The following is a 27,702-nucleotide window of genomic DNA, read 5'->3' as shown; positions in this document are numbered from 1 at the left end:
CAGAGTAGCATGTCCTTTTAACATTTGGAATAAAGGTCAGATTGTGTGCACAAAATACAGAATTAAGGTTGCATTTATAATCCTCCTACCTCTAATAAAGTCCTCCTGATTTTTATTATTTATAGGCAAAATTAAAAAAATTAATTTAATTAGAAATTATAGAAAAATTGCTTTCCTAAAGGAAAACAGTATTTCTCATTTTCTAAATTATTTTGTGGCACTGAGGTCTTGCAATACTAGTGTATAGAATATTAACTACACTGCCTGCCTTTTTAGGGTAATCTGACTCTGCAGCATATGGGTCTTCTCTGAATAATGGTCTAACTATGCCCATAGTTGCATTCATGCCGATCCGGTCTCCATTCCTGCCCCAGACAACCATGGATACTGAAAATCAAGGGACTGCTAGTCTTGTTCACACCTGCCCAGGGATCTTTGAATCCTGTTTCTTGCCTTCAACCAAAACAAATTTCAGAAGCCTCTGAGGTGTGCTGTAGGTCATCTTTAATGTAAACTGTGTCTGTGAGGATATAAAAATATTTTAACTGTGTACATATTGATGATACTGTATTCAGTGGCTTTGAATTTTCATGTGTGTTTAGGATCTCAGTTATAGCTTCTAACTCACCATGTTAGATACTTTATCACCTTTTTTTTTTTTTTCAAAAGCTAGTGTTAATGTTACATTTCAAAGGCAATTATTTGGCTTTAAACCTTACCGTTTAGTATTTGCATACCAGATACTTCAGAGCTGTGCCAGTACATGACTATTGGAAAATAAAATCGGTTTTAAATCAGACCAAAGCAAAGCTGAGTAGCCAGTTTTCACTGCTTATATGTAAGACTAAACTGTCAATCTACTTAAGGATATATAAAATACGTTTAAGAATCTAGGCTATTAGTCACAAGTGCTTTTTTTTGTTGTTTTTCAGGGGTTGTTCCACAGGGTTTTGTTTGTTTGTTTTTAAATCCAGTTCCACTTTACTTGGCATTTTCCTTTTAGCAGAGGTTTCTGAGTTTACTTTCTGAAAACAGCTTACTAGCTTTACTTTAAACCTGATTCTCATTAACAGTTCTTCAGTGATCTGGTACTAGTTACCCTGATGACTCACTTCATTCTCAGACATCTCTTTAAATGTGGGTACTGCTTGAATAACTGGAAAACACTTGTGAAAAATCCTAGATACTATTGTCTAATTAATTTTTATTGTCAAATTAGTTATTCACTTTTATATCGAACTGTTTTGGTCTAGCACCGCCTTATGGTAACAACGGGGATTCCACTGCACTTTTCTAGACTCCATGGGAGTCTGTTCCATCTTGGTTACCTGTGTTGTTTGGGTACCCCCATGTGAAGCTTTCAACAAATTCATAACTCCTCTAAAGCATAATCCTGTATGTAACAGCCTCCTTGGTGTCTGCAGCCGCACCCAGAACCTTACAATGTCAAAATACCAGATAAACCTCAAGTGCTAATTTGCATTTATCATCCTTAACACAAGCAATGCTACGTGCATTTCCAAAATACTGGTGGATGTTACCATAAGAAAAAAAAATTAAAGGCTGAACCGAGATGAAAATGAATGTGGAAGGGCAAAAAGAATATATTTGAATGTATGGTAACTTGAGATGAGATAATTTATTCATGTTTATGTAATCGGAGTACTCCCTAGGCTTTATTTCTCATTTCCAAGAAGGTCCTGGCAGGATGACACGTTGATGTCTTTTAGGAGATTACAGAGGCTTCAGTGTAATATTTAAGACACTGTCTTGAAAAAATTGCTTTTTGCAATGTCTCACTGGAAGGGTTCGGTAATTTGTTTTGTTACTAGAAACAGGTATTACAGCAGTGACAATTTTTGTTTGTTTTTCAGCTGTTCTTACAGACAATTTCATCATCTTGTCATTTGAGGACCATAACCAACTCTGCTTTATTCAGTTTACAAAGAAGATGGATTCTCCTGATGTAAACAAAAGACTGGAAAAACTGTCTTGTTTGGACTTTAAGGTATAGCTGTAAATATAGCTGTATAGCAGGTGACTGTAAATGCTGAAGTAACTTTACATTATGAATCACTGGTACTCGCTGATATCGTAGAGCAGGATAAATTGCAAACCTTTATATAACTGATCAGAACAGCTCAGATTCTAAAACCGGCAGTTATCGAAAAGTCAAAAAAAATTACATGGCATTCTGAGTTAATGAGTTAAAATACCATGCCAAGAGGGATCCAATTTTCTACTGTATTTAGGTTAAGGGCTCAGACACACAGTTGAGTTACCCCTGCTTAACAGATTACCTTGTGTCAGTTGAGCAGCAGTAACTGACCCTTTGCACATTCTCAGCATCTAACAAGCATGAAGCAAAATCTATAATGGTAAACCTCAGTGTAAAAGATTTAAGCTAATGTGTTTTACTTCTTGTTTGCTGTGGGCTAAAAACGCACACATGGTCAATTACTATGGCTCAGCTGATATACACAAACTCATGAAGTTATGATAATTCAGTCATCTGTCTGAGCTCCAAGAATGTTGTAATTCTTTGCAGAAATCTTAATTTTCCCTCTAGTTACAGTAATTGTATTGTTGGGAGAGTTGGTTTTACAGTTAAGCCACTGAGCTAAGACTCAAGATACAGAAGCCGAGTTTCTCACCACTGACAAACTGTGTATGTGACCTTAGGCAAGTGACTTGGTGCCTCTGTATCTCAATTCACTACTTACACAGTGAAGATTAAAATACTCCAATTTTCCAGCCTTTTATGTACGGGTTTGGCTATACCACAGTCACAGCAGTAGCTGAAAGGTAGTCTAGAGGTAGCTGAGCTGGCTTTAAAATAGCCAGTTTGGATGTCAGTAGAAACCAGCTCATCTCAAGCTGAATTACACTGTGTTTTGGATGGATTGGGCCGTGTAGACATAACTTATTTCAACCATAAGCTCTTTGACATCAGGGCAGTGGTTGACCTTAGGTGGAAGTGCTTGGCGCTACAACCGCATGAAAAAATAACCAGCCAAAGGCAATTAACTTTGGACAGGCAGAGTAGGAAAGGGGCTGCATCCAATTCACTGCAAGAATGAAGAAAAGACAAGCCTTTGCCCAAGAAAGGTAGAAAGATGTAGTAAGCAAAAGAGAGAGTTTGAATTTATTTCAGACTGGATAAATCTTAAGGAAAACAATCTTGTGCTAGCAAATATTTTCCCCTTGACAACTCCTCAGTAATTTGCTTCCTCACATAAGGGAGTTTGCATCTGCAAAGCAAGCTTTTTAAGGATGTGTTTAATTTAAGTTTTGCCATATTACATTTTAACTTGCTTGGTAGAAATACTTTCTGCTAGGATGAATATCTAATACATTTTCCAGGCTGTTTCAGTTCAGGGCCTCTTTTCAGCAGTGACTTGTGTTTGCGAGATTGATCCAACCTCTATAACGTGGATTTGAGACAGTTCACTGTTCACCAGGAACCGAGCTGATACGTAGTTTACTTTAAAATGATGTGTGCTTGTGCCTCCTGGCCGGCCTATGCTGTTTGTTAAGGTTGTGCTTTGTCGTATGGGTTGTTTTTTTTTAATAGCTCTACACTTTAATGAAGAAGCTGTGGTGAGCTGAAGACTGCCTTCATCATTTAATTGTGAGGGCCATAGCTCCTTACTTAATTTATGTTTAGAAAATATATTTTCATTCTGGGTATTGCTGGGCACATTTTGGATCTAATGTTTATGGTGTTTTTCTTGGGAAAGAAGGAAAGCCTAATCCATACAAAACTCTCTCTGCCCTAGGAAACCAGAAATGTCTGCTGTACTCCTTAATAGGGTTGTTATGTTCAGTTCTTTGCTGACACAGCTGAGCTTCTAGAAACGCCTCCATGTTCAATGTTAACTTTGCTTTCTCTTGAAATCAGTGGGAATCACTATGGATTATTTCTTTGCCAGCCAAAAAAAGGCATTTGCATTTTTTAATTGAATGTTCCTTTGTGTGAGGCTTGCAGCTAAATATAATTTTTATTATCTTCAAAATTGCACTAGTGTGAGCCAGTAGAAAGTATTATTCACTACTGCAATAATATTATGTCAGCTCTCTGCATTGAATTAGAGTTCTTCATGGCTGCTTTTGGTCAAACTTACAAAAGCTGAAAGATCACAGACACAGTCAACAGTAGTGTTGCTATCAGTAGTAACAAAAGAAACAAAAGATGGTCCTCAATTGCAAATGTGCAAACTTGTAGCAATACACACTTTAGAAAAAACAGTTCCTTAGTGTTGATTATTTTTCCAAGAGAAATTGAATTAAAGGCTAGCTTGCACAGGTATAAAACTACCACAGGATTAAAATATGGAGCTAAGATTCAGGAAATTTGACTGTAGCCTTCATCTCTTCCTCTGGCTTCTGATGTAGCCTTGAGAAATGTATGTAGTATTTGGGTTTAAATTCCCATTTCTAAAATGAGGAAAATGCTTGCTTACAATCATATGTAATGATATAATTAAATTTCTGTCATATTTACATTGTAATGTCTTTGATACCTGGACAGAAGCAACTTCAGATTGTTCACTGTCCAGCCTCATGGTGGGCAAAATTGGCAGGGAATGCTAGGCAGTATGGGACTGCCAGAGTGCTATTAATAATAAGAACAAGTCAACCATGCCTTCCTCCTCACAGTTTGATATTTAGCCAAAAGTTGGGTTTTTTTACACAATACATACCTAAATGGAAGAATTACTTTCTCTATCCTCTTCCTTTCTAAACAATACCACCTTGGATTTTATTTGTACTTTGAAAAAAGAAAGGAGGACTTATTGTATGAATCACTACAGTCTTGAAGACCAGAAAAATATAAAAACAACTATTATCATTTGCCTTTTCTCAGTGGCATTGGTCCACGTTTGAAAGTGCCATGTCTAATGCAAGATGTAAAGGTTTACAAAAGATTTGTGGCTGTTGTTACATGTGAAATTGTTATGAACAATTAATGCTGCAATACAGCACTAATTAATATCTGTGAAAGTATTTGTGTTTTTCCATCCTAATAAATGTATTGTCACCAAATTAACTATTTATATATAGTTTTAATTCAAGTATCAGCTACCTGTTAACTTTTACGTATGTTTTATCTTTACACTTCTAAAGAGTATTTTGACAAGTAAAACACAAGATGTTCTGAAAATACTGACCTTTTGCAAGTTTTTCCCATCTGTGGTTTTTTTAATCCATTTCAATTTACTGAAGGAGGAGACAGTACAAGGAGTTAAATGTTTACCATGAGAGAACAACATTGGTAATTACTTTGATTTCAGTTCTTTTGATGTGTATTCAGGGGATGAAGAGGTCAATAATATTATGACCATGCAAATAGAAAAGGGTTCTTTTTGACCATATAAAAAACAGCAAAGGATTATTAAAGCATTAACCTTGATTTTAATGGCCTTGGTTGAGTGGTGAGATCACAATTTGGATGAGCCTGATTATTTACTAAATACAATACATAAATGCAACGGGTTCTTAACACCCATTGCACTCTGGCATTATCGCATTACTGCCATCCTTTGTTGCCTTGCAGACAGGAATATGAAAGCAATCTGTCATGTAGTGAGACTGGCTCCAGAAGCATTTCTCTGATAAGAAGACCCCCTGCCCTTTGCTAGTGTCTGGTCCAGTAGGCTTAGCCATGCGCTTAATCCCCAGAAAGTGGTTCGATTATTGCTGACCAGCAATGGCAAGATAGTTTTTTTTTCCCCTAGCTATCAACCTTCCATTAATTCCTTAAGCAGAAATGCGGTGCAATCTATATTTCCTTGGCATGTGTCACCCAGATGGTGCGCTGCTCATGTTTTCAAATAACCATGCTCCAAAATAACAGAGTTTGAATAATAAATTCCACAAATCCTTCCTGAGAAAGAGGCACAATTCTCAAGAGCTGCATAAACTTTACGCATGATGCTGTAGCTCATCCACATTATGCAGAAAAGTACATATTCCCTTGCAAAGCGGATGTTTGTATCTGGTTTCCTTAATTTAGGGAGGAAAAAGAAAGATATATGTTTGCTCAAACACTGTAGAATATATTTAATATTTGATTATGTCTTAAACACTAGCCTTAGCTCCCTGGTCAGCTTTGCAGAACTTGTCATTTAATATGGCTAAGCTTAAATCCTATGTGTAGGTCGATGCTGTCAGGCAACCATGACTGTACATTTTGGTATTGATTGGAGTCATTGCAGTAAATTCCTTCTTAACTCACATTCCTTTCCTTCCCAATCCCCTCCCCATAGATAAAAGCGTGAGCATGTCTTTTTCTGTCCTAGGAGATATTTTTTACATTTACAGACAGCCTATATGAAGATATATGTACGCAGTCCTCTGTGTATATATACATTTTCTTTCACACATCCAAAGTAAATGCTCCCAATTGCTCCTACTATGCTATTTTATCACCTCAGATATTTCCTGCATTTTTTCTTCCATCAGATTTCTTATATTGATATACCTGGACCAGAAGGTAGAAGGATGAAACGTCACCTGGCAATAAACTGTATGCAAGATATGGTCATTTGCTGGTGGTCAGCAACTAGTGATGGAGCATGGCCTTGGTCTCCTATTTCCTGTGAGAGGGACAGAGCCAACCTATTGCTGTTAGGCTGTACACATGGCAAATTGGAGGTAAAGTGCTGAACTCTCTTGTTACGTGATTTTTCGGATTCGCTAAAGAAATAATTATTCGACTTAAATTCAGGTAGATATAAAGAACAGATATGATAAAAGCATAAGAAAGGAAGTTCAGCCATTCTAATCTTAAAAACAAAGGTTCATTATTTAATGAAAAAAGCACCTTATTTAGTATGTTTACTATTTTTACATCAAAACTAGCAATCTGAGAAATGTAGCAAGGAAGTTAGGTCTTTATAATGGAATAGCTTTGGAGCTGCTAACAGTGAAAATAAGTGTCAGACTACCACTGGAAAACTGTAATCTGAGTTAGAAACTATAGCTGTTGCATGCTTGTCTAATGCAATTATTTTACATTGTCTGCAATGTTAACTGATAGGCATTTTACATCTGTTTTAAGTGTTTTATTATAAAATTTTGGCTACGCCCAGATGCTGCTTAAATTGTTGCTATGAGTATTGATCAAATCAGGGACCAGTTTTTTTCTTAAAGTGAAAATTCCCCATCTACAGGTGGGAATGTAAGCTACAAGTTAGAACAAGGCTACAAGCTGACCCTCTTCCTGACACTTGCTTACCTTACCTTTTTAGGCAGACGTTTCCATTTCATCTATTTCATTTTTATTTCATTTCATCTATTTAAGAATATTTGAATCCAGTTTCTTAGGTTAAAAACTTAAAAATGAAGCTGTCTGGGCATACTCTGAAAAGAACTGGAGCCTGAATTTAAAATGTAAAAGCTGTTCTGGACTAGCATCTTGTATAGATGCTCCTGTATTTGGAGTTTTATTTTTAGTTTAGCTTAAGCCACTACTAATATGGACTAAAAAGGCCTTGACTGTGGGAGAAGAGTACAAACTTGAGGATCAGCTGTGGAATAGCTGTTCTGGAGTAGCTATTACAGGCTATTTCCCTTTACGGAAAAACCCTGAGTAACATTTTAGAATAAGCTGCTCTTACAAACAACATCCTGTTCTCTTTAATTATGGAAGATGTAAATGTTTATATGTCTTGGAATTGTTACTTTGATAACTAATATTAATTTCAGTGAGGGTTTTTTCCCTTGGGATTTTCTATATATTGAAATCAAAAGAGAAAAGGTAGTTGAGACAGCTTTTCTTTCTTATTTCAGTCATTTGTCACTGTAGAATTTAAGTTTAAATTACCTCAAGTTCTGCCTTCTTTACTTCTTTTCAATTGACCTCTCTCCACTAGCGGTCATCTTTGACTCATCTCTGTCCTCTGCCTGATATACACCTGCAGTTCTCAATTCCCCCTGCAGTTATGCCCAATCACATATAAAAATTACTCTGGTAGCTAAAACATGCGTCTGTTCTTTGTAAGTTTTTTCAGCCTAGTTCCTGTGCTAGTTTGATATTATGAACCTTCATCCCAGTAACATATCAGATCTTATTTCTTACCACGGCTTCCATATGTCCAGGTTCTGACAGTGACATTCCCATACCTTTTGTTTCCTTCCCACGTCTTCCAGAAAGCTTGCTAATGCCAACATAGCAGTTTGCAATCTCTGTTTTCTAGATGTTTTTTAGAGACTCATCTCTTCTAAGTTCACAGAAACCATCCTGTCAGTTTAAAGCTTTCTCCATTTCATTTTATATATTATAGGGAGATTTCCAAATTACAGCATTGCTCTGCATCTTTCAATACACCTTATTTTATCCTTTTCTGGTTTAGACTCTAAATTGCTCAGGGCTGAGGCTGTCTAGTATAGTCCCAAGCACATCACTGGTACTTAACACAATAATGATAATAAGCATTAACTGAGCCTTTAGGCCTAAACTCATAATCCTTTTAATTTAGCCCATATTGTAATATAAATATAAGAAAATTATTTTTAAAAGCAGAACTGCTAAATTTAACTGTTCAGTTGCTTTCCCTTTTCTGATTCTTTGCCTGTACTTGTCTGTTTTAATTCTGACATCTTCAGATGAAATTTCTTTTCCTGTATTTGTCAATAAAATACCAAGCACTATGCTAGGGCTATGGAAAACTTAGTCATATATAGATAACAAACTCTCTTGCTGGTTGCCAATTAGTCTGTTTCACGTACTTATCTCTTGGATGCTCAGTGGGCTGCTGTGTAAGGCTCAAGACGCTCTGCCTATACGCTTCCCCGATGTATCCATGACATGTAACCTATGGTACTGTTTGTTTGTTTGTTTCTTGATTTCTCTAGCACTCCTTATGGGCAATAGTTAAATTCCCGTGCATGGATGGGGGATGTAATAACCCAGCAGCTCTAGAAGTAGCGTCAACCCCCAATCTGCAATTAACTGAGGTACATTTTTCCCCTACAGAGTCTTGGAGGGGAACTTTAACTTAACACCTTTAACTTCTGAGGGTCATTTGATAGCTTAAACATGAGCAAAAATGTATTCAGCATTTCTAGACAGCTTCTAAACAGTTACTCTCTAGGTCAGATACCACAAAAATACAGTGTTTCTGTAAGCATGCTTATATGCCTCTTTGCCTCTATTCCCTTACCATTTGTAGTGTTCCTCAGGTATAGACCTGGAATATAAACATGTCATGCCATTGTTACACATGAAAGTAGATCCATATTTATCATATTTGACCAATAATGTGAATTTTCTCCCAATAAATGATTACTGTCAACAGAAGAAGAATGAGAAGCATGACCTGATTCAGTTTGGAGCATTTATCAAAAAGAAGTGTAGTAAAATAATACCACCAACATTTTACTTGAAAATAGTAGTATTGCTTGGATAAAACAGCATTATTATCTAGAATTAAGAGAAAAGCAGGAATTGCTGAATGTCTAGCCCGTAAAGAGCTGTTTGGCATATTGGGTTTATGAAAAAGTAAACCAAGCCCGAGGAAATGAATGGGTGCTACCCACAGCCATTCTACAGCACCTTGGTGCTGACCTACGAAAACCACAAAAAGATCTGCCAGCTACTGACACTCTTATTGTTGTGGCAGAGCAAAGGTAAATGGGGCACTTGGGTGATACTACTTCCTTCCTGGAAGAATTTTCTGAGTGATATTTGCTGCCCGCCAGAAGAGTGCTTATTAGGATGAGGACAGGAATAGCTCTGGGACAAGGCAACTCAGCCATTCATCATGATAATTCCTGTAACTACACGTTCTGCATTGGGATGATTCACACTGCACATGCAGTGTTTGGGGTATTGTGTACTTAAGCAGCTTTTCAACTTAATGGAGGAAATACATTCTGCATTTTAAATACACTATAAATTTGATTTGAATTGTGCTGTGTGGCTTTATGTTTTAACATTTGCTATTATTAAGGCTAAAGGTAGACATTATTCCTATAAAAACAGAAAGAACTTTTTCCTTGCAAATCTTGACTTGTTTTACTCCCTTTGGTTTTTTTCTGAAATCAGTGTTTACTATGTTGAATGCTGTAAGATTTGGTGAGGAATTGTCCCCTGAAGAAATAAAAGTGCTTTTCTCTTTAACATATGACTTTGCTTTGGTGTGCAATGTACATTTACATACATGCATGCATGTTGCTGCAGGAGTATTTGTCTGTTGAACCTTTGTCTGCTTTCTTCCGTGCATTGGTTTCCTCCAGTAAACTCATCCATTCTCCAATTTATTTATTTAGTTATTTGGGGTTGGTTTGTTTCTTCTTTGTTAAAGAACCGATGGTCAAGGATGTTATTTAAATTGTCTCCCTGTGGAGATAATGCTGGTATTTTGATTTCAAAACCAGAAGAGGAATCTTCCAGAAATCATTTCAAACAATTTGCTATGAATAAATAGGATCTGATGTGAAATCATCCTTGGATTAAATGCTTTGAGAGAAAGCCACGTTAAAATCAACATGAACTTTATTCTGCAAACATAAATTAACAGGAGGTGATGATGCCAGGGCTCAGTTACTGTAGTACTTTGCATTTGTCTTTGCCATGTTTATTTTCACTCCATTTAGTGCTAGTGCGAATCACTGAAATTATACTTCAATCTTGTGGAAAAAATAATTTGCCTGAGAGACAATATTGTTTTTCTTTCTCCCAAGAGATAATATTTAATAGTTATTGCTTCTACATTGTGCCTCAAACTTGTGAAATAAACACAGCAGATTTTTTGAGTGAGCTATCCTACAATTACTGTAGCACTCAGAAAAACATCTACGGTGTGTGACTGAATAGCTGAAATACCTCTCACACACATAGTGCAAAGAACGTAAAATCCTTGATGTCACATTGGGTTAAAAGTTCAGTGAATAATACAGAATAAAGATGATGATAAATTTTGAAAGAAAATAAGAAGAAATGTTGACTGAAGATCTAAATAATAAGATTACATGTGGGAATGTAAATACAATACAGTCAAATGAGTAACCTAAAGTAGGAGCCTTGCATTTTTATTTTAGAAATGTTTAAAAATAGGGTGTTTTTTTTCTTCCATCTTCACAGTGCTGTATTTAGAACTATTTTACTATAGTGTGCACTACACTTCCCACTCTACATTTCTAATTAAAGTGTTTGTTGTTATTTGGAACCTCACTGTGTGAAATTAAATAAGCATTTTTTTAACATCCATAAAATAAATCAAACATTTTTCTCATCTGAAAGACACACAATTCAGTCACAGCAAGCTTATTGCTCTGTTTCTTTTGTTTTCTTTTTTATCTGCCTGGTAAGCCAATTTTCTGCTTAAGAACTACTGGTTAAAACTCTTATTTGTTTTGATATGTGGACTTTATCCTTTCCCAGCACTCTATGCAAAATACTTCAATTTTAAGTGTTCAAAGATTTGCGCTGAGAAGAGTGATACTGCCCACACAAGCTAGTGCTATTATTTCTTTCAAACATAAAATGAAAGAAAGTATTTTAACTAGCATAATTCAGCCCCCTTATTTACAAAGATTAACAGATTTCTTTACTTGGATTGTTATGATTTCTGACTCTAGGATTTGAGAACTTGACATGTATAGTATCCCTCGTACTGCTGATTAGCTGATGCAGAGCACAGGCCAGTACTGCAGGGGAAAAACAATATAAATGCGCAGTGATGGTGCATGACTGCCACATTTATAAGGGAAATATGCATAAATTATGTGGACAATATTTAAATACATTTACTATATTTTTGTAGCATACTTGTCACAAAACTAAAAGAGACTTTTTGTATTTTTTATTATTTATTTATTTATTTATTTTACAGAAAGTAACTGGTTTTACTTCATGCAAAGTGCTTCCAGAAATCTTCCCTTGAAATCCAAGGCTAAGTGCTTAGTCCAAGATTTATGGAAATCGCTTAACGTTGAATGGTATTATACACCCCGCCATGTGATACTACGTCTCTGTCTTTTTAGATCTGCTGCTCTGTCCCCTCCTCCACAAATCCTACAGTTGTCCTGCCCACTTCTGAGGGAACTCCTCCAGCTTTTGCCTTCCCATTCCCCAAGCAAATGTTTTGTTACCTTAAAGATATATTGCTATTTTAATGTTCCTTTTAGGGTTCCAGAGAACTACTGCTCACCAGGAAGGAATCCCAGCAGATTCCTTTAAATGAACTGTTAAAGCACTATGTGCACTACATTTACTAGCATGTGGCTACTTACCAGATAGAAAAACAATTGGCAGGTAATGGAGTACCATCTTCTTGGGAAAAAAAGATGTTTTGATTGTTAGACTTCTTATTTTTCAAAAGCATTATCTTAGCCTTATTAACATGTTTCTGTAGTTGTATTTCTCTGCTTTAGTTTTCCAGTTAGCAGCATGAAGAATTAATAATAAAAGTCATTTCTGACAGAGAAACTCAAATCTTCCCTCTCAGATGAAAGAGAGTATCCATTTTTTTTCCCCTTCAGAGTGCCAAATGCCAGTTGCATTCAGCAAAACTGGAAACCAGAACAAAGAGGTCTCTCGGCTTGGTACTCTTCCTCCAAGAGGCACATGAGGCCACTGATGCATGAGAAGCAGCTTATCTGTTCCAATCTAAGGAGAAATGTTTCTTTTGTTTTCAGCCAGAATATGAACATTAGTGTCTAGAAAAGTTTCCTTTAAGCCTAATTTGTTTAAGCGTTATGTCAAAACTTATGTTTTGAAATGCAGCAAATAGTCTTTCTCTCCTCGCAGGAACTTTTTCCTAGTTTAGAATTGTGTTATATACAGCAACCAGCCCTGCCCTAGACTTCATTTCAAGGATTTGCTCTCAAAGTTATGTGAAGCTAGGAAGATTCTCATCTCAAGGCTCATTAAATTAGCCTTCCAAAATACAAGATTTTACTTTCTTTTAAATTCAAAGTAGCGAGCAACATTTTGTCCCACTTTTGCCCTAACAAGGCAGAGCAGAATTATTAATTGGATTCAGTTTGCTTGCTGACTCTCAAATGATCAGATGACAACATTTATTTTTCTGTGACTATTTCCATTGCTGTTTTCCAGCAGTCACTCCTACGGAGTTGTAAAATCCATGTTTCACGTGTTTTCTTCTCTATTGTCTTAACCTTCAAGGCCAGTCTCTCTTCAGAATTTAATAGCGCTTTCAGTCTTTCCTCTCTCATAGGCTTGATTATTGTGTGGATCTTTGTGACTTTCTTATAGCTTGTGAGGAGATGTCCAGAGAGGAACACTGGTTTTGGATCAAAATATGTAGATGAATAATGCAGTGCATTGAAACCTGCCACAGGAAGACAGAAATCTGAGTCCCAGAGGGCCTCAAGGCTCATTTCACTGAAGTTATGGAAGCTTTGAAGACTTGCTTGGGCAAGATTTCTATTTCACATATTTGAAAGGCAGCTACCTGGGTCTCTATACATACTCCTAGGGAAAACTGCAGAACAAACAATAACACTTCACCTTGTCTTTATTTGGGGTTAGAGAGCTCTGTGGTCACAGTAATCCTTTGTCCACAATAACCTCTTTTACGGGTTTCCTTGCTATGCAATTTAACACCCTAATAAGCTACACATTTCAGCAGTTCTAACATCTGCACAGTAGCCACTGCACATTTTTTGGGCATAAATGAAGCTAGGTCATTGGTGAAGGAATGGTGGAGGTAAGAAAATGTTTTTCAGACTATATAAGTAATTTAATCTTTTATTTCCTCTTTAGTATATATTTTCAATGATCACTACTCTGTTGAAATCGGTTTACCTGGTTTTCACAAGTTGGATGCATTGGCTTCTGTACCAGATGCTTTTGCATTAAGTGGTTCTTTGCATGTCCCTAACTACTCATCCTAAAGCAGCTAAGACTTTTGTATTAACCGGCAGCTGGTTTGCAGCCACAGAACTGCAATAATCCGTTTTTCTTTCTTTTGAATGGGAAACCCTTTTGCTGACAAAATAAGTAAACTGTCAGAATAAAACATTCTAATCAGTCTGATCAACATCCCGAATAACTTGTTTATAAATTCATCATTTGCTTCTGAAGTAATGGGTGGTATGCCAAAAAAAATCTTAATTTCTTATTCTCCTTCTTTGCAGGATGAAAGGCTAAAATATATGTTTCGTTGGTCTTGTGATGTGTGGAAATCAAATCTAAACTGCTTTATCATTATGTGTGCATTTCTGTTTTCAACCTGAAATTTCCAGATTTCCTCCCTCGCCCTCTTTCTGCCTTTTAATCACATTTGTTACCCCTTTCTGTGTAAATGGTACTTGCATACCACCTGGACTCAAAAGAAGGGGCTTCCAAAATTAGTGGCAGGTCGGCAGCTTTAGTTTATAGTGTGAAGAATGCTATGGGTATACCTAAGGGCGGGGTTTTGCTCAGTTTGACAGTTTCCTTTCATTCTTTATTTCTGCATGAACAAACACTAGCAAGTTTTGACTGACTTCCACTACTCTCTTTCTTCTCGAGACATTGGTTTTCTCTCTTTCAGAGAAATGGCTTTTCATAAGCTAATTTGTAACTTATTTACAGCTGGTATTTCTCCCACAGTCTCCCTGCTCAAGTCCTGTACAACACCTCTCGCTCAAACCCATATATTATAGCACATGAATGTTCATTGGTCTCCACTGTTGCCTCCATCACTTTATGGTACTTCCCGTGTTTCCACACTACAAATTCTTGCTCTTTGCCAGCTGCTGTCTTTGTATCATATTCTGCCTTTGTGGTGTTCTTCCAGTTCATTCAACCTTCAGGTACCCCTAAATGGTCCCCCTTTTCTGCATCTAAAGCTATATGGCAGATTAATTTGCCAGGAGTTGTGAATAAAAGAAGTAGTAATACTAATTTCTTCATTTATTCTGCATCTAAAGCTATATGGCACCAAAGAACATCTACCACCTACTCATTTCGCAATGTATAGTATACATTGTTTAAACATACCATTGTTTCTACCAGTACAGTGTAATATTTTCTGTTACCATGGCCCAGAGCAAATAATCAAAAATCCTCTACGTGTGATGCTCAGAGTAACCTATTATAAATTTTTCCAGAAATTTTAGGATTTCTCCCCCACCCCACTTGTGAATAATCAGTTATTCTTTTATATCAGTCAGCTGCTCATTTCTCCTCTTACCAACACTGTTAGGACCATCCCCTCCTTTATCTTCTATTCTGCTAACCTATTATGTACTCTGGACAAACAAATATGGCTCAAACTATATTGCAGGGTTTTTTAATCAAAGGAATCAACCTTTTAAAAGTTAAAGCAGTAGATTTTACAATCTATTTCTAAAATGCATATTTGTTTTAGCTTACTGACCCATGAGAAAGCATATTTGAAGCAGTCTATTTTTTAAATCTTCAAAGCAAGAATAAATTGTTACAAATGACTACCAAAACATTTTGGATTTTTTTCAGGTTCTGAGTTATGTCCGTACAGAATGGGATCCACTGGATGCTAACTTCAGCACTAATCAGCCTTATCAGGTTTACACAGTAGAGCACTCCATCTCCACAGACAAAGAGCCCATGGCTGACAGCTGCGTCTACAAGTGTGTTAGGAACAAAATTCAGTGTGCGGCAGTCACCAGAATACCACTACGATCCAAGGCCATCAGCTGTTGCCGAGATGTTACAGAAGACAAACTAGTCCTGGGTTGTGAAGATTCGTCAGTAATTCTGTATGAAGCCTACAACCAAGTGACTCTGTTAGCCCAAGCAGAACTGTTGCCTGCTTTAATAACCTACCACCCTTCCGGAGCCATATTCATGGTTGGCAGCTCTCAAGGGGAGCTGCAACTTTTTGACACGGCGCTGTCCCCAATTAAAATTCAGCTCTTAGCACAAGACTATTCACCTGAGGCAACTCTGCAATTCAGTAAACACTTTGACGTGCCTAGCAGCCTCATCCAGATCCAGTGGGCTGCTCCTCAGGTTGCATCTGCCAGCACTGACGGCACAGATATTCATGATCTTTTATTGGTTAGATTCAACAAAGGACCCTTAGGAGTACTTCACTTTAAACTTGGTACGTTACTGAGCACATTTGTTGAACCTGGAGCTCTCAAGGAAACGTCTGTACCTCACAGGTTTTTTGTAGTTTGAAAGCAACACCCTCATTTTAGATATATGGGACCATAGCCTTAAAAGCACATAGTTTCAACAATATCTGAAGATGTGAACCAAGGAGTTCATTATGTTTCACAATTACTTAGTATCTTTTCATGTGGGGTCTGACAGAATAGGACTCCGATCTGTTGTTGGATCAGGGTCGCATTATGTTACTTGCTAATCTAATAAAGCATAACAATTTCTCATATTGAAAATTTTTTATTCTGTAGTATATAATTTTAGGAATTGTATTCATTCTGTAGCAATACCCCTAACAAGCTAAAATAATCTATTTTTAATAATAGGATACTATTGCTATTTTCTTTCCTAAATTATTTTTTTGTGTGTATGATGCAACTGTCCTTTCCATTATAATGTATATTTGTCCCAGTACTCTGTTCTTCCTGACTTCAGTACATGAAGTTACACCATTTCTTTCCTTGAAGACTTTTCACACAAGAAGGAGGGTTTTCATAACCTTCGGAGAAGTTTGGTCTCTCAATTAATTTGCCAGGAGTTGTGAATAAAAGAAGTAGTAATACTAATTTTAGAATTTATATACCACTTCTCATTTTAGGTGTAAGGAGACTTTAAGACAGTAAAACCATAACTATCTTCATTTTACAAACAGAATAACAAGAAGCAGTAAAGGAAAGCTAAAAGGCTTTCCAAGAGTTGCACAACGAGTCAGTGGCTGAACTAAGAATAAAACCCCTGCAGTTGCTCATCAGTGAGAACTGTATTCATTCCATTCAGGTCAGGCAAGTTACAGTGGTGCAAACCCACTGTGAGAGCTAAAAAAACAATCATGCTTAAATCTTCTGACTACCAAGCCAGTGTTTCAGCAGGGCAGACAGCCATGTCGAATATTTCAGCATTTTGCCCATTGTCTGTCCAAGGAAACAGGATTGCCTTTGTAGATCTTTACAGGAGTTTTTTATGATTCTTTGGTATAAAGCTATTGAGATTAGGAAGAAACCTTTTTTTAAAAATACTAGGTGACAGTAAGGTTTGAAAATCTACTTTATTTCTTTACTGATTGAGACATGCATGTGCTTTTGTGGGGAAAAATCCTGTCTAAAAGTACTGCAGACCTAAACATTTGAAAGACTGAATTTAAAAAACTTAACTAAGTATGCCACTGCAAAAAGGGAAATTAATATAATAGGATGTTAGCAACAAAAATATTGGATTGGCTTATAGTTGTATGGTTTTAAAAGAGCTGATCCAGATTATTACTGTTATCCAAAAATACTATTAAAAAACTGTTTACAAGTTATCATTTATTTTGAGATAATTCAGCTGCATTATGTTCAATGACGGGTTTAATAGTTGCAGAGTACCCCAGAACACTAATTATAACAGCTATTTGATGTTTTTGTGCATGTTGGCCATTAAAAAAAAAAACCTCTAAATTACCTCTTACCTGTCAAGCAGAAGGCACTCTACCCACATCTACCTTGCTTTTTTTCAGTCCTCCCTTGTGGGGTTTTCTCACAACAGCTTTCCAGAAAGCACAGCTTTCCCCTTGCTATCTTTAGCACATTTATGTTCTTACGAAGGCAAGCAGGCTCTCAGTGCAGGGATTTAGAGGCCTTTCCTGCTAATTGCCAGCTTGTAAACTTAATTGGACTGTCTCCCTGGGCACCGTTCCTAAATCAATTAGGCAGTGAGTTGGCTGTCACCTCTTTTTCCCAAGCAGGTTGCCTGGAAGCGCACCACCCAGGAGAAGTCAAGCATCCAAATGGGAAGATGTTGACCTCTACAGCTGAAAGTTATCACATTTTAAAATTCATTCTGTATAATTACTGTAAAATCTCTTCCAGGAAGAAGGCAAAGCTCTCTCTATCCCTCCCTCCTTTCCTCTTTGTAGTCCACTGTGCAAAAATATGCTGTTCTCTATTGCATCCTGGTTTTCAGCTTTACCCCTCTTCTTCTCAGTTTGCCACACTACCAAGGTAATGCTGTGTTGATTAGTCAGCCCCTCTTCCCAAACTCAGCAGTTTTTAGGTGTCTGCTATTTAAGAACTAGTGCAAATATAAATTATACGGAAAAGTTAGGGGTCTGTGACAGCACAGCCCAGACAGGCATTCAGGACTGAAATAAAATCCATAATTAACTCATGGCTTGGAATTGTTTCCCATAAAAGTCTGTTAAGAAACTATGTCAATGAGAATAGGCAAATATGTTTTTAACTTCCAGCTGACGTATTATGATTTTGGACAAGTTCTGTGAATTCTCCATTGTGCTGTCTAGCCAGATTTATTTCAGGAAAAGATTCATATTAAATTTACCCTCAAACATTAATGGCAGATATTTTTTGGTGTCTAATGCCAAACCCATTTTCAAAAGCATTGTGGCTTCTTGTCATTGATGTCAACCCAGATCTTGGATAATGCCAAACTTGGTACTGGTGCCAGTGGTTCAGCATTGCTGGCCTCAAAAAACATTTTAAATATAGTATTATATTTAATTACAATGCAAATAAGTATTTTTGTGTTCACTTAGTGATTAATGTGAAGATTGCCCAACTTATGTAATACTTTAAAAACACTAAACATTTAGGAAGAATAAAGTCTACCATAACAATTAGATATTATCACACATACACAGGTTAAACATGGCTATTACACAGTATAATGTCCATAGGCTTTAATACATGCAAATGTAAAGTGAAATACAATAGACAAACATGTCTTTTCTTTAATGACACTACAAAACTAAAGTCTTTATCTGTTACAAAAAATAAAACAATTTTTTTCCCAAAGCGTCAGATCTGTATATGCAAGTTCTCAGCAGGTTACTTGTCCTTGAGCTGTAGTCAGATGTTTTCTTCTACCTTTTTTTTTTTCTCAATTCTTATTTTACATCACAAAAAATATTCACAACTACATTTATGTAAATTTTGTGAGGTATGTTTTCTATCTATCAGGTCTGCTTTTCTCTGTTATCAGACTTTTTTTCCGCAGCCATCCTATGGCTTTAATATCAGTATTGAAAATCAGCTTGTTCCCTTTCTCATCAGAATTTTTTCCTTAAAATTAGTTTTGACAAAGAACATTGGAATATAAATTGAGAAAATAAAAAAATAACATTATGTTTTTATTTAAAGAGAGGGGAACAATAAATTTATTCTGGTCTCTTTCTAATATCTGCAGCAGTAGTGATAAAGAATACTCTAGCACAGTGACCCAAAGCAAGCAAGAACTGCTAAAATGCTATGTGTGGCCTATGTCACACGATCATATGGGTAGTCAGAGACAATAAATAACATTACTCTGCAGCTTTTCAGTCACCTTTTCTGTTCAGAAGCTGAGACCTACAAGTCAAGAAAATTTGAGTGTCTTTCAATTTCTACTTTTCGGAGATAGAGTGCTGTAGATAAATCGTGTGCCCAATGTGTTGCTCGTTTTTTTCCCTTATGGCAAGCATGTTCTTGGTTTCATGTGCAACTGTAATTCAAAGGTCCCTAAATGTTGATATCTTTCATGATATCCTCTCACAGAAGAAATGCTTCACTTAGAGAATTTTGCCAAGCTAAAAGTAAGTTCTAGAGCAATTGCAATATGGAGAGTAATCGAGTTAGTGCTGCTTTGAAGTTTGAGCTGCTGTGAACTTGTATACATAGGTACATTTCTGTGAGAGAAATGCTATTTTTTAGTGTTGTCCAGCAGTATTTCCCTGCAGGAAGGAGGTGCTAGGAACACGAAAATATTACTTCCAAGACAATAATGATAAACTGGGAATAAGCTTTTTCTACCATGTTTAAAACAAACTTAATTACATGATGTTGCCACTAGTAGGTATTGGTCACATTCACTCAGCCTCTGCATGTGAAGTTCACTGATGGTTTTTCTCTGCTGTCCAAAGCACCCTCAGTCTAAATATACCAAGATAATACAGAGCTATCTCACATAAATATTTAATAGTGAAACCCATTAACTTAAACTTCCTAATTTTAACCAAAGGCAACTGTTTTTAACTGTGCTGAAAAGTAGTCAGCTACTGCTTTACATACTTGTAACACTATCTTTGGTTTTAATATTTCCTGTAAAAGGTGTGATCACAAAAGGACAGCTGGGCGTCGTGGAAATCATCCACCAGTACATTCGTTACGATGAGATACACGAGGCAATTAATGTCCTGAACACCATGAACTGGAACACGATGGGTCATCAGTGTTACATATGCTTGAGTGCCATTGTCAATCACCTTCTTAAACAAAAGCTTACACCAGACAGAGAAGGTAAGGGACTGATTGTATTTTTAATGTATTTTTGTGCTTTCTTTGTAATTCATATGTGGATTATGACAATATATTTATTGACTTTATAAAGAAGACAATAGTGAGAATCCAGGCAGTCAGCCAGATTATGGTACTCCATAATCAAATGTCATAAGTAGACAAGTCATTTCAATAAAATCTGGATCAGTGTGTTGATTACATTTTAGTTCATTTGTATCGATAATGATAATAAAATAATGCATATTTTAATATATATACAGTATAGGCATGACTTAATATATATAGCACTATCTTATATGTGCTATAACTTTATTACATTACATAAATTCAGCTTGTGTTACAGACTAATGTTAGTTAATACAGGATTAAAATGTTTGTTATATATTCATACTGAGACAGCACCAACTTAAGGAGGGACGTTTTCCTGCAACAGGGACAAGAGATTTTAGTATGGTTTTTAAGGTCCTTTTGAAGGGTCATGCTTTCATTACAAGATCCAAAGGCTTTGAATACACTATCCTCTGCTGCCTCCTTTAGGATTATAGCATTTGTCCTCACTGTAATCTTCTGGCCCCCTGCAGTAGTAGCTGAGTTCCCTCACAAGAAATGATGAATTTTAGGTTCAGCCTCGTCTCTGCTGAAGCCTGGTGTGATGCCTTCCTCTTGATTTGCTCTTGAAACTCAATAGACTTCAAGATTTGAAGTGCCTTGATTTAGTGAAGGTGTTATCCTCTAGTCTAGCAGGCAGACAGCTGGGGACCAGGCATCTTTTGTGGCAAGAAAGAATACTTAGGATTCTAGTGTGTTTAATGATAGAAAAATTCCAAGGTGTCCTACGTTGCTGCCAAGCCATCAGCTATCCCATTTCAGGGGATCTGATTACAAAAATCTCTGCATTGCAAACATAACATATCAATTCTGAATAAAACATGCTTTTAAAAGGACCCATGAAAAGGGCTGGTTTTCAAACTCCTGTAAAAATATGCACATTATAAATAGATGCCTGTGTGTATCCCCCCATGCAGCTCCCTAACACTGTTTACAGCAGACGGAATTTCATTCTGTCCAAGAGTTATTCTATATGAATCTAACAAACTTGGCATGGTAATTTGTTTTCTTTTTTATTAGCAAAACCCAGTGGGGCCTTTTATTTATAGCAATGGGGCAGTTATCTTTGAGATCTTTATTCTGCCTTCAACATCAAGCTGGGCTATCTAATGAATCTATAACTGTGCTAGTAGTTACTCGTATTCCATGTATGTTGAAGTATTTCAGAAGTACAAAACATGCTGTCAAGAAAACAGCAATGGCAAGAGAGTATGGCTTGTTTTTGCAAAGGTACTGCTGTATTCAATTTTAATCTAAATTGACCGCTGCTTTGAAAGAAAATACCTTTAAACTTCAACTTATCTTACTGTCTAGATTTAAGGTAACACAAAACCTAATTTACTAACAGGTTGACTGTGTTCCTAACACAGTACTATTAGCACATTTAGTGCTATCAAGCCTAATAAAATAAAATGTAACTATGCTTGGAAATAAAGAACCATTATCACTAAATACAAAAATGGCTAGTTCAAACAAACATTAATAACAGCAAATCAATGAGATTTTGTCTGCCTAATGAGACAATAGGTTATATTTTGCTTTTAAAGCCCACACAAAATTCTGATTAGCAGTAGTAGTTTGCACATTCACTCTGAAAGGAGAACATATATAGCAAATATATAGCAAATTTTCCCTGTTCTGCCTATAAGGACTTGTACTATGTGTTAACTCTCAAGCAGAAGTCACATAACATAAATATTATTGATCATTAAATTTCCTTTCAGCTAAGCATGTGGGACACAAATGTATACTGTGTATTTTCTTGTATTATTTATAGTTTTGTATTAAAGATGTAGAAGAATGCTTAAGAGCTCCAGCTGTGAAGTATAGCAGTCAGAAAGTATTTAAAGCGGAGACAACTTCTGTAACAAAAGGGCTTTATTTTATTGATTACAAGGGTGGTTATCCTGTTTCCCACCACTACACGCTGTAGGAGAGTCAAACCCTTAGGGTTTCCAGACCCTTTTATATAAAGTTTTTAAAGAACTGTTGGCTGAAGGAGGATCCTTAGACCTCAAGGCCATCACAAGAAGGGTTCTGTCACCCGCTGACCTAACATAATAATCCCTGAAAAACTGAACTTCCTTGTTGTTTGCCTAAGAGGACAAAGACGATTTGAGCTAATTGAGAGTTGATCTCTACTGGACAAACTTGTTCAAACTGTATTACTCTTATGAGTCACTTTTAATTGTACGCTGCTGGTGAGAACTTGGTGTGTTATAGACGACTTCATCCTTTTGACAGCTTTTGTTGCTCAAAGTCATTGTCAACTCTGCCTCAAAGTGAAAGTTTATATGCACATTTGTGTTTGTACAATCTGTCATATTTTAATTTCACCTCTCCTACAACAACATCACATTTCATCAGTGTTTGAGGAATTTGACTGACTGCAAACATGAGCAACCTGTTGTAATTGAAACGGTTTCACTTGTTTCATTGCTGCTGTGTTTGAACTCCACAGCACAGCTTGAGGCAAGCCTTGGAACCTTTTATGCTCCAACAAGACCCCTCTTGGATACAACTGTGCTGGAGTACAGGGACCCAATCAGCAGATATGCAAGAAGGTTCTTCCACCACCTGCTCAGGTGAATGACAGTTTCAACTTCTATCAACTTAAAATTAATTACATATTTCACTGACTACCTACTTTAATGTGGTTAACATTTTCCAAAAGGACCACCCCTGAAAAAAATGCATGGTTACTGTTTGTTTAACTTGCACTTCGTTCCTTTCAAGTACAGTGTTGCAGATAAAATGCTATTCAGAGCTCTTGTATCATCAATACACTTAAAATGAATCACCCTTTCCCTTTTAGCTTGATAGAAAAAAGATAGCATGCTTCTGAGAGATTTATATTCACCAACTGCTTGCAGATTAACTATTGAAACAGCTTACAAACTTGGAGAAAACACCGAGTTTAAATAGATGCTAAAATGCAAATGAATGGTGCATGGTCCAAGACATTTTTGTCTTTGCACCATTGAAATCTGAGCATTTTGTTATTCTCATCCTCAACGTTCTCATACAGAAATTCATATTCCAGTAATTTCCAGTGCCATTAAAATAAGAGGAAAAAATGAAATGTTTCATTTGTCTGTAAATTATATGACATTAGAAGAGTCATAATACCAAATTCAGCTAGAATTTATACTACATCGGTTTATTGCTATATTTTTCCTTCAGAATAAATTAATAGCCTAAATCAGTTATAAATATCAATGTACAGCAGTTTAACCTGTTCATGTGTTCAACCACAAATACAGCTGAAACATTCCCTCTGAGAATTATCCAGTGGGTGAAAATAAGGAGAAATGACCTTCTGAATGATACAATGTTTGTAACACCTTGTTGGGGAGGAATGTAGATGGACATAGTGAGAAGACTTGCAATGCACCCTTTGTCGGTGATTCATCCAGATTATATACATTGTTTGCATATGCAAAGCTAGGAACTGCAAGTTACTTTGATAGTACAGTTTGTGCATCTTTCAAATCTTAAAGAGAAATATTTTATACTGTCTTCTGCATTTTGAACCTGAATAGGATCACTTTCTGCTAAACAGGTCCATTCCAATGGGGAAATTATTCTAAATAGAAGAATGCTCCAAATATCTGCATAATATGCACCAGCCTTTCACTGGAGTTTTCTTAATAGATGTGGCCACAATAGTGGGTACAAACTCTGCTTTTGCCTTTCTCCTAGAAACCAGCAGGGAAGATCTGTTGCTGCAATGGCCAACTGTAGTGGCTGTGGGCCAGTTGCCTGCAGAGGACAGATGCGGAAAGAATGCCTCAGAGATTCTGAGAGGTGTAACCATAGCGCTTTTGCATCTGCAAGAGAAAGGTGTATTCCCTCTGACTCAGGATTTGCTTCCAAATGCTAGCAGGCATGCAGAGGCATGGGGCCCTGGCTAAGCTTTCGGCCCTTGGGGCTGCTGAACACAGCTGAAACACTGACTCAATCCCCCTAGCAAACAAGAAGCTTCAGTGTCAGAATGCTGCCTGGACAGTGTGGGGCACAGACAGGAGGTGTGTAGGAGAGTCTCCCTGTGTCTTTTACCTCCACTATAAAGCAGCCCTTGAACGATCTACTGTTGTGGCAGTTTTGGGAACAAATCTGTGTTATTTTGCTGTTGCCCGATTGTCAAACGGATTTGTATTCAACTGAATCAAAGTGATAGGATCATGTGATTGCTGCAGAACAGATGGTAATGCTTAAAGCTTATCTGAGAAGACATAATCTAAGTACAAAATGAAATGTTCAAAAATGGGAGATTTATCTGATAGAAAGCAAGGAAATGATGTCCAGAGCTGATCTTTATTGTATTAAAGTGGCTGTGCCTTAATTGGTGTTTATTTCCTTTTAGATGTTTTCTTAAGTGACTAGAATGATTTGAATGTAGGCTAAGCAGAGTACTACAGATTTGTTGGAGGAATGGTAAACCATGTTTCTGGGTGAGAGAATGCCATCTAGGCACCATGCAATGTCTAGGAGAATCATAGGAAGGCACAATGCTCACTAATTCTTTCAGGCATACGAAAGTTGCAGCCGCTGCTATTACATCATCCGTCTGTGAGAAGCCAGCAAGGCAAGCCACTTCTGCCAGCCTGCATGTACAACTGTAGGTTCGGAACAGGAAGAAAAGTGGGGAGAGAATTATGCTCTTGCCTTTTCACGTCACCATATTATGCCCACGAGGACACTGAAAATGGAGTAGTCCTCCCACTACCTGTTTGTCAGAGACAGCAACTGTGTCTGGGTTTCAGGAAGGCTACATTTTAAGTCAGTTATATGTTCTCTCTCTGTCTCAACCTTTGTTATTTGATTTATTCACTTTTTTACCCTTATTCATTTAACACTGAACACTTGCAGGCTAGTTACAAATAGTTAATGAATCTCTTCAGAGTGAATTTGTGTTACTGCAGATGTGTCTGCATGACCAAACAAGAAGACTTGAATGCAGATGCACTGTGAACTGTCAATGCCAACTTGATGCAGCACTAGGGGACATTTGTTATTCTCTTGTGAGCATGAGGAGACAAAAGCAAAGTGATCATTTTGTACGCTGTGGCAGCAAGAAGTAGAGGAAACATAGCGCTTCCTAAATTACGTGCACTATAAGTATGACTGATACTCAAAAAATATTCCTTGGAATAGAGTAGGGCTTTCCGCAATTCCTTTGGGCTCCAGAGAAAGCAAGCACCAGATGCACAGAAATTAAATCTAGACAATAAGGAGCTAAAACACACAGGGAGAAACTCAGAAGTGGGGTAGGAAGAGTGAGGAAAGTGGGGTTAGGAGCATGAGTAGAAGACAAGGAATTGGGGATGAAGGACTAAAGGCAGGGATGGGGACGTACAGAGTCCTGCAAAAGGGCAGAGTGGGAGTACAGAGCGAAATGGGGGAAGGCAGCTTAGGATGTGTGTGGTGGGCTATAGAGGAGACCAGACACATAAGGGATGGACAGGGAAGGGTGGAGTCTTTCATACAACATTAAAACATTAAACACTTAAATGTTTCTAGATCTAAATCTGAAAAATGTTCATATAAACAAAAGTTTTCACCCCCCCTCTCCAGCTTTCCTTTGAATGCCCCACCAATCTGCCTTAAGCCTTTTCTAGAAGGACCTACTCTTGGGAGAGAAATATTAATTCATTCTACATGCTGAGACAATCTTTGACCTGCCTGCTGAGTCTGCCAAAAAGGTGCCAGTTATTGTTGTACTTTTTAAGATGTGAGTGTCTGCATTTACTAGAATTGAGAAATACAGTTACCTTTTCAGAAAGGCTATCCTCACCTAGTAATAATCAGGTGCCAATGATTTTAATCTTTACTGTAGGCTGAAAGGTTGTATATCCAGTTGCAAATAACTGGAGACATCCATTTTCACATTATCAGTGAGATTATAGGCTAACTATTTTTCTATCATCAAAGAGAGCAGTTTCTAGGAAAAGCTGAACACTGTGATGGTAGGTTCCCTCTTTTACGTATCGGGCACTTTAGAAAGAAGATGCTCTGTCATTACTGGCTGTATTGCAAGTATGGGTTACAAAATGGTGCTGCAACCTGAGATGGGCCAAGGAACACTGACAGCATGATTGAAATGGATCGCAATTAGAAGAAAGGAAAATGCCTTGCAACATATTTGATGCAGCCATGTTATTTGTATCCGTCATTATGAAAGCTAAGTTCTTAAATTTGCAAACCATGCAGCATCTTCAGCTTCCACGAAAATAGAAGCTTAGAGCTTTGCAGGTGTAGGCCCTGAATATAGAATATGGAGTACCTCCAAAAACAGGCGTTCAGTATACAAAATTAAAATTAAAGGCCTCTTAATTATATGCCAGGGATCCATTACAACAGTACTTATGGAATCAATAATTATTTTCACTTTAAATTCTTATCTATAATTAAAAATACAGGAACTGAATTACAAGTATAGAAATGTATCTTAGGTGTTCCTTGCCACTTGAGTAGCACTCTGGTGCATTTTATTATGACGTCACTGCTTATAATAATATAATGCATTATATCATTATGTAAAATGTTGAGCAGAGGTGGATTTATTAGGAAGCCTTGGGGAGCAGTAACCTTCTTGCCCGCACCCTTTTGTTGAGCGCTGCCTACTAAGTGTATTTGTGTAATGGGGAGTGGCTGCACAACCTCCTGCCTCTGTATAACAGCCTCATCTAGCCGTGTACAGAACATGGAATGGGATGGAATAGTTTTTCACTCGTTAACTATGGCATCGCTGACTCATGGCTTTGCTTCACTCTGATCAAGCATTCGTAAATTGTACTTGTCATATTTTCTAATGCATGAAATTATCTTGTTTGTTTGACACACATACACAGGCACAAACACACGCCTGCTCTGTTTTGTTCAAATTTTTCTGTCTCTCTCGGAGAGACAGTGAGAAAGTAACGTAGCATGAGCTGGAGGTAAAGGCTGGACTGGAAAGTAAAGTCTGAAATGCAGCTCAGGAGTTGTACAATTAGAATGCAGCCACAGCTCCGTGTTTCTGCTGTGCCTTTTCCTCCTTTGTAATTCTGTTCTTGTGTTTGTGAATACGCAGTTTAAGAATCTTTTTCCTTTTTTTTTACATGGAAAAATACCAAGATTCAAAACCATTTGGACCTTTCCATCTGATAATTCCATTAAGAGAATGTCATTGGGGTTTTTTCCCATAGTACAAATATGTTTCCCTACTAAGCAAAGCTC

At 37.1% G+C, this 27,702-nt stretch overlaps 1 protein-coding gene across 1 annotated transcript in view; it reads left to right on the top strand.

The window, feature by feature from the left end:
• WDPCP (WD repeat containing planar cell polarity effector) overlaps positions 1–27,702 on the top strand; it is a 109,541-nt gene that overhangs the window by 16,587 nt on the left and 65,252 nt on the right. Inside the window, exons 7-11 of the mRNA XM_009327104.1 lie at positions 1,875–2,008; positions 6,466–6,657; positions 15,434–16,043; positions 20,185–20,373; positions 22,943–23,066. Coding sequence (XP_009325379.1) covers positions 1,875–2,008; positions 6,466–6,657; positions 15,434–16,043; positions 20,185–20,373; positions 22,943–23,066 — 1,249 coding nt within the window. The remainder of the gene's footprint in view (positions 1–1,874; positions 2,009–6,465; positions 6,658–15,433; positions 16,044–20,184; positions 20,374–22,942; positions 23,067–27,702) is intronic.

This window comes from Pygoscelis adeliae, unplaced genomic scaffold, assembly GCF_000699105.1.
Source record: "Pygoscelis adeliae isolate BGI_AS28 unplaced genomic scaffold, ASM69910v1 Scaffold137, whole genome shotgun sequence".
NCBI lineage: Eukaryota > Metazoa > Chordata > Aves > Sphenisciformes > Spheniscidae > Pygoscelis > Pygoscelis adeliae.
Note: the sequence above shows the minus strand (reverse complement) of the source record. Positions and strands in the feature narration are given on the sequence as shown.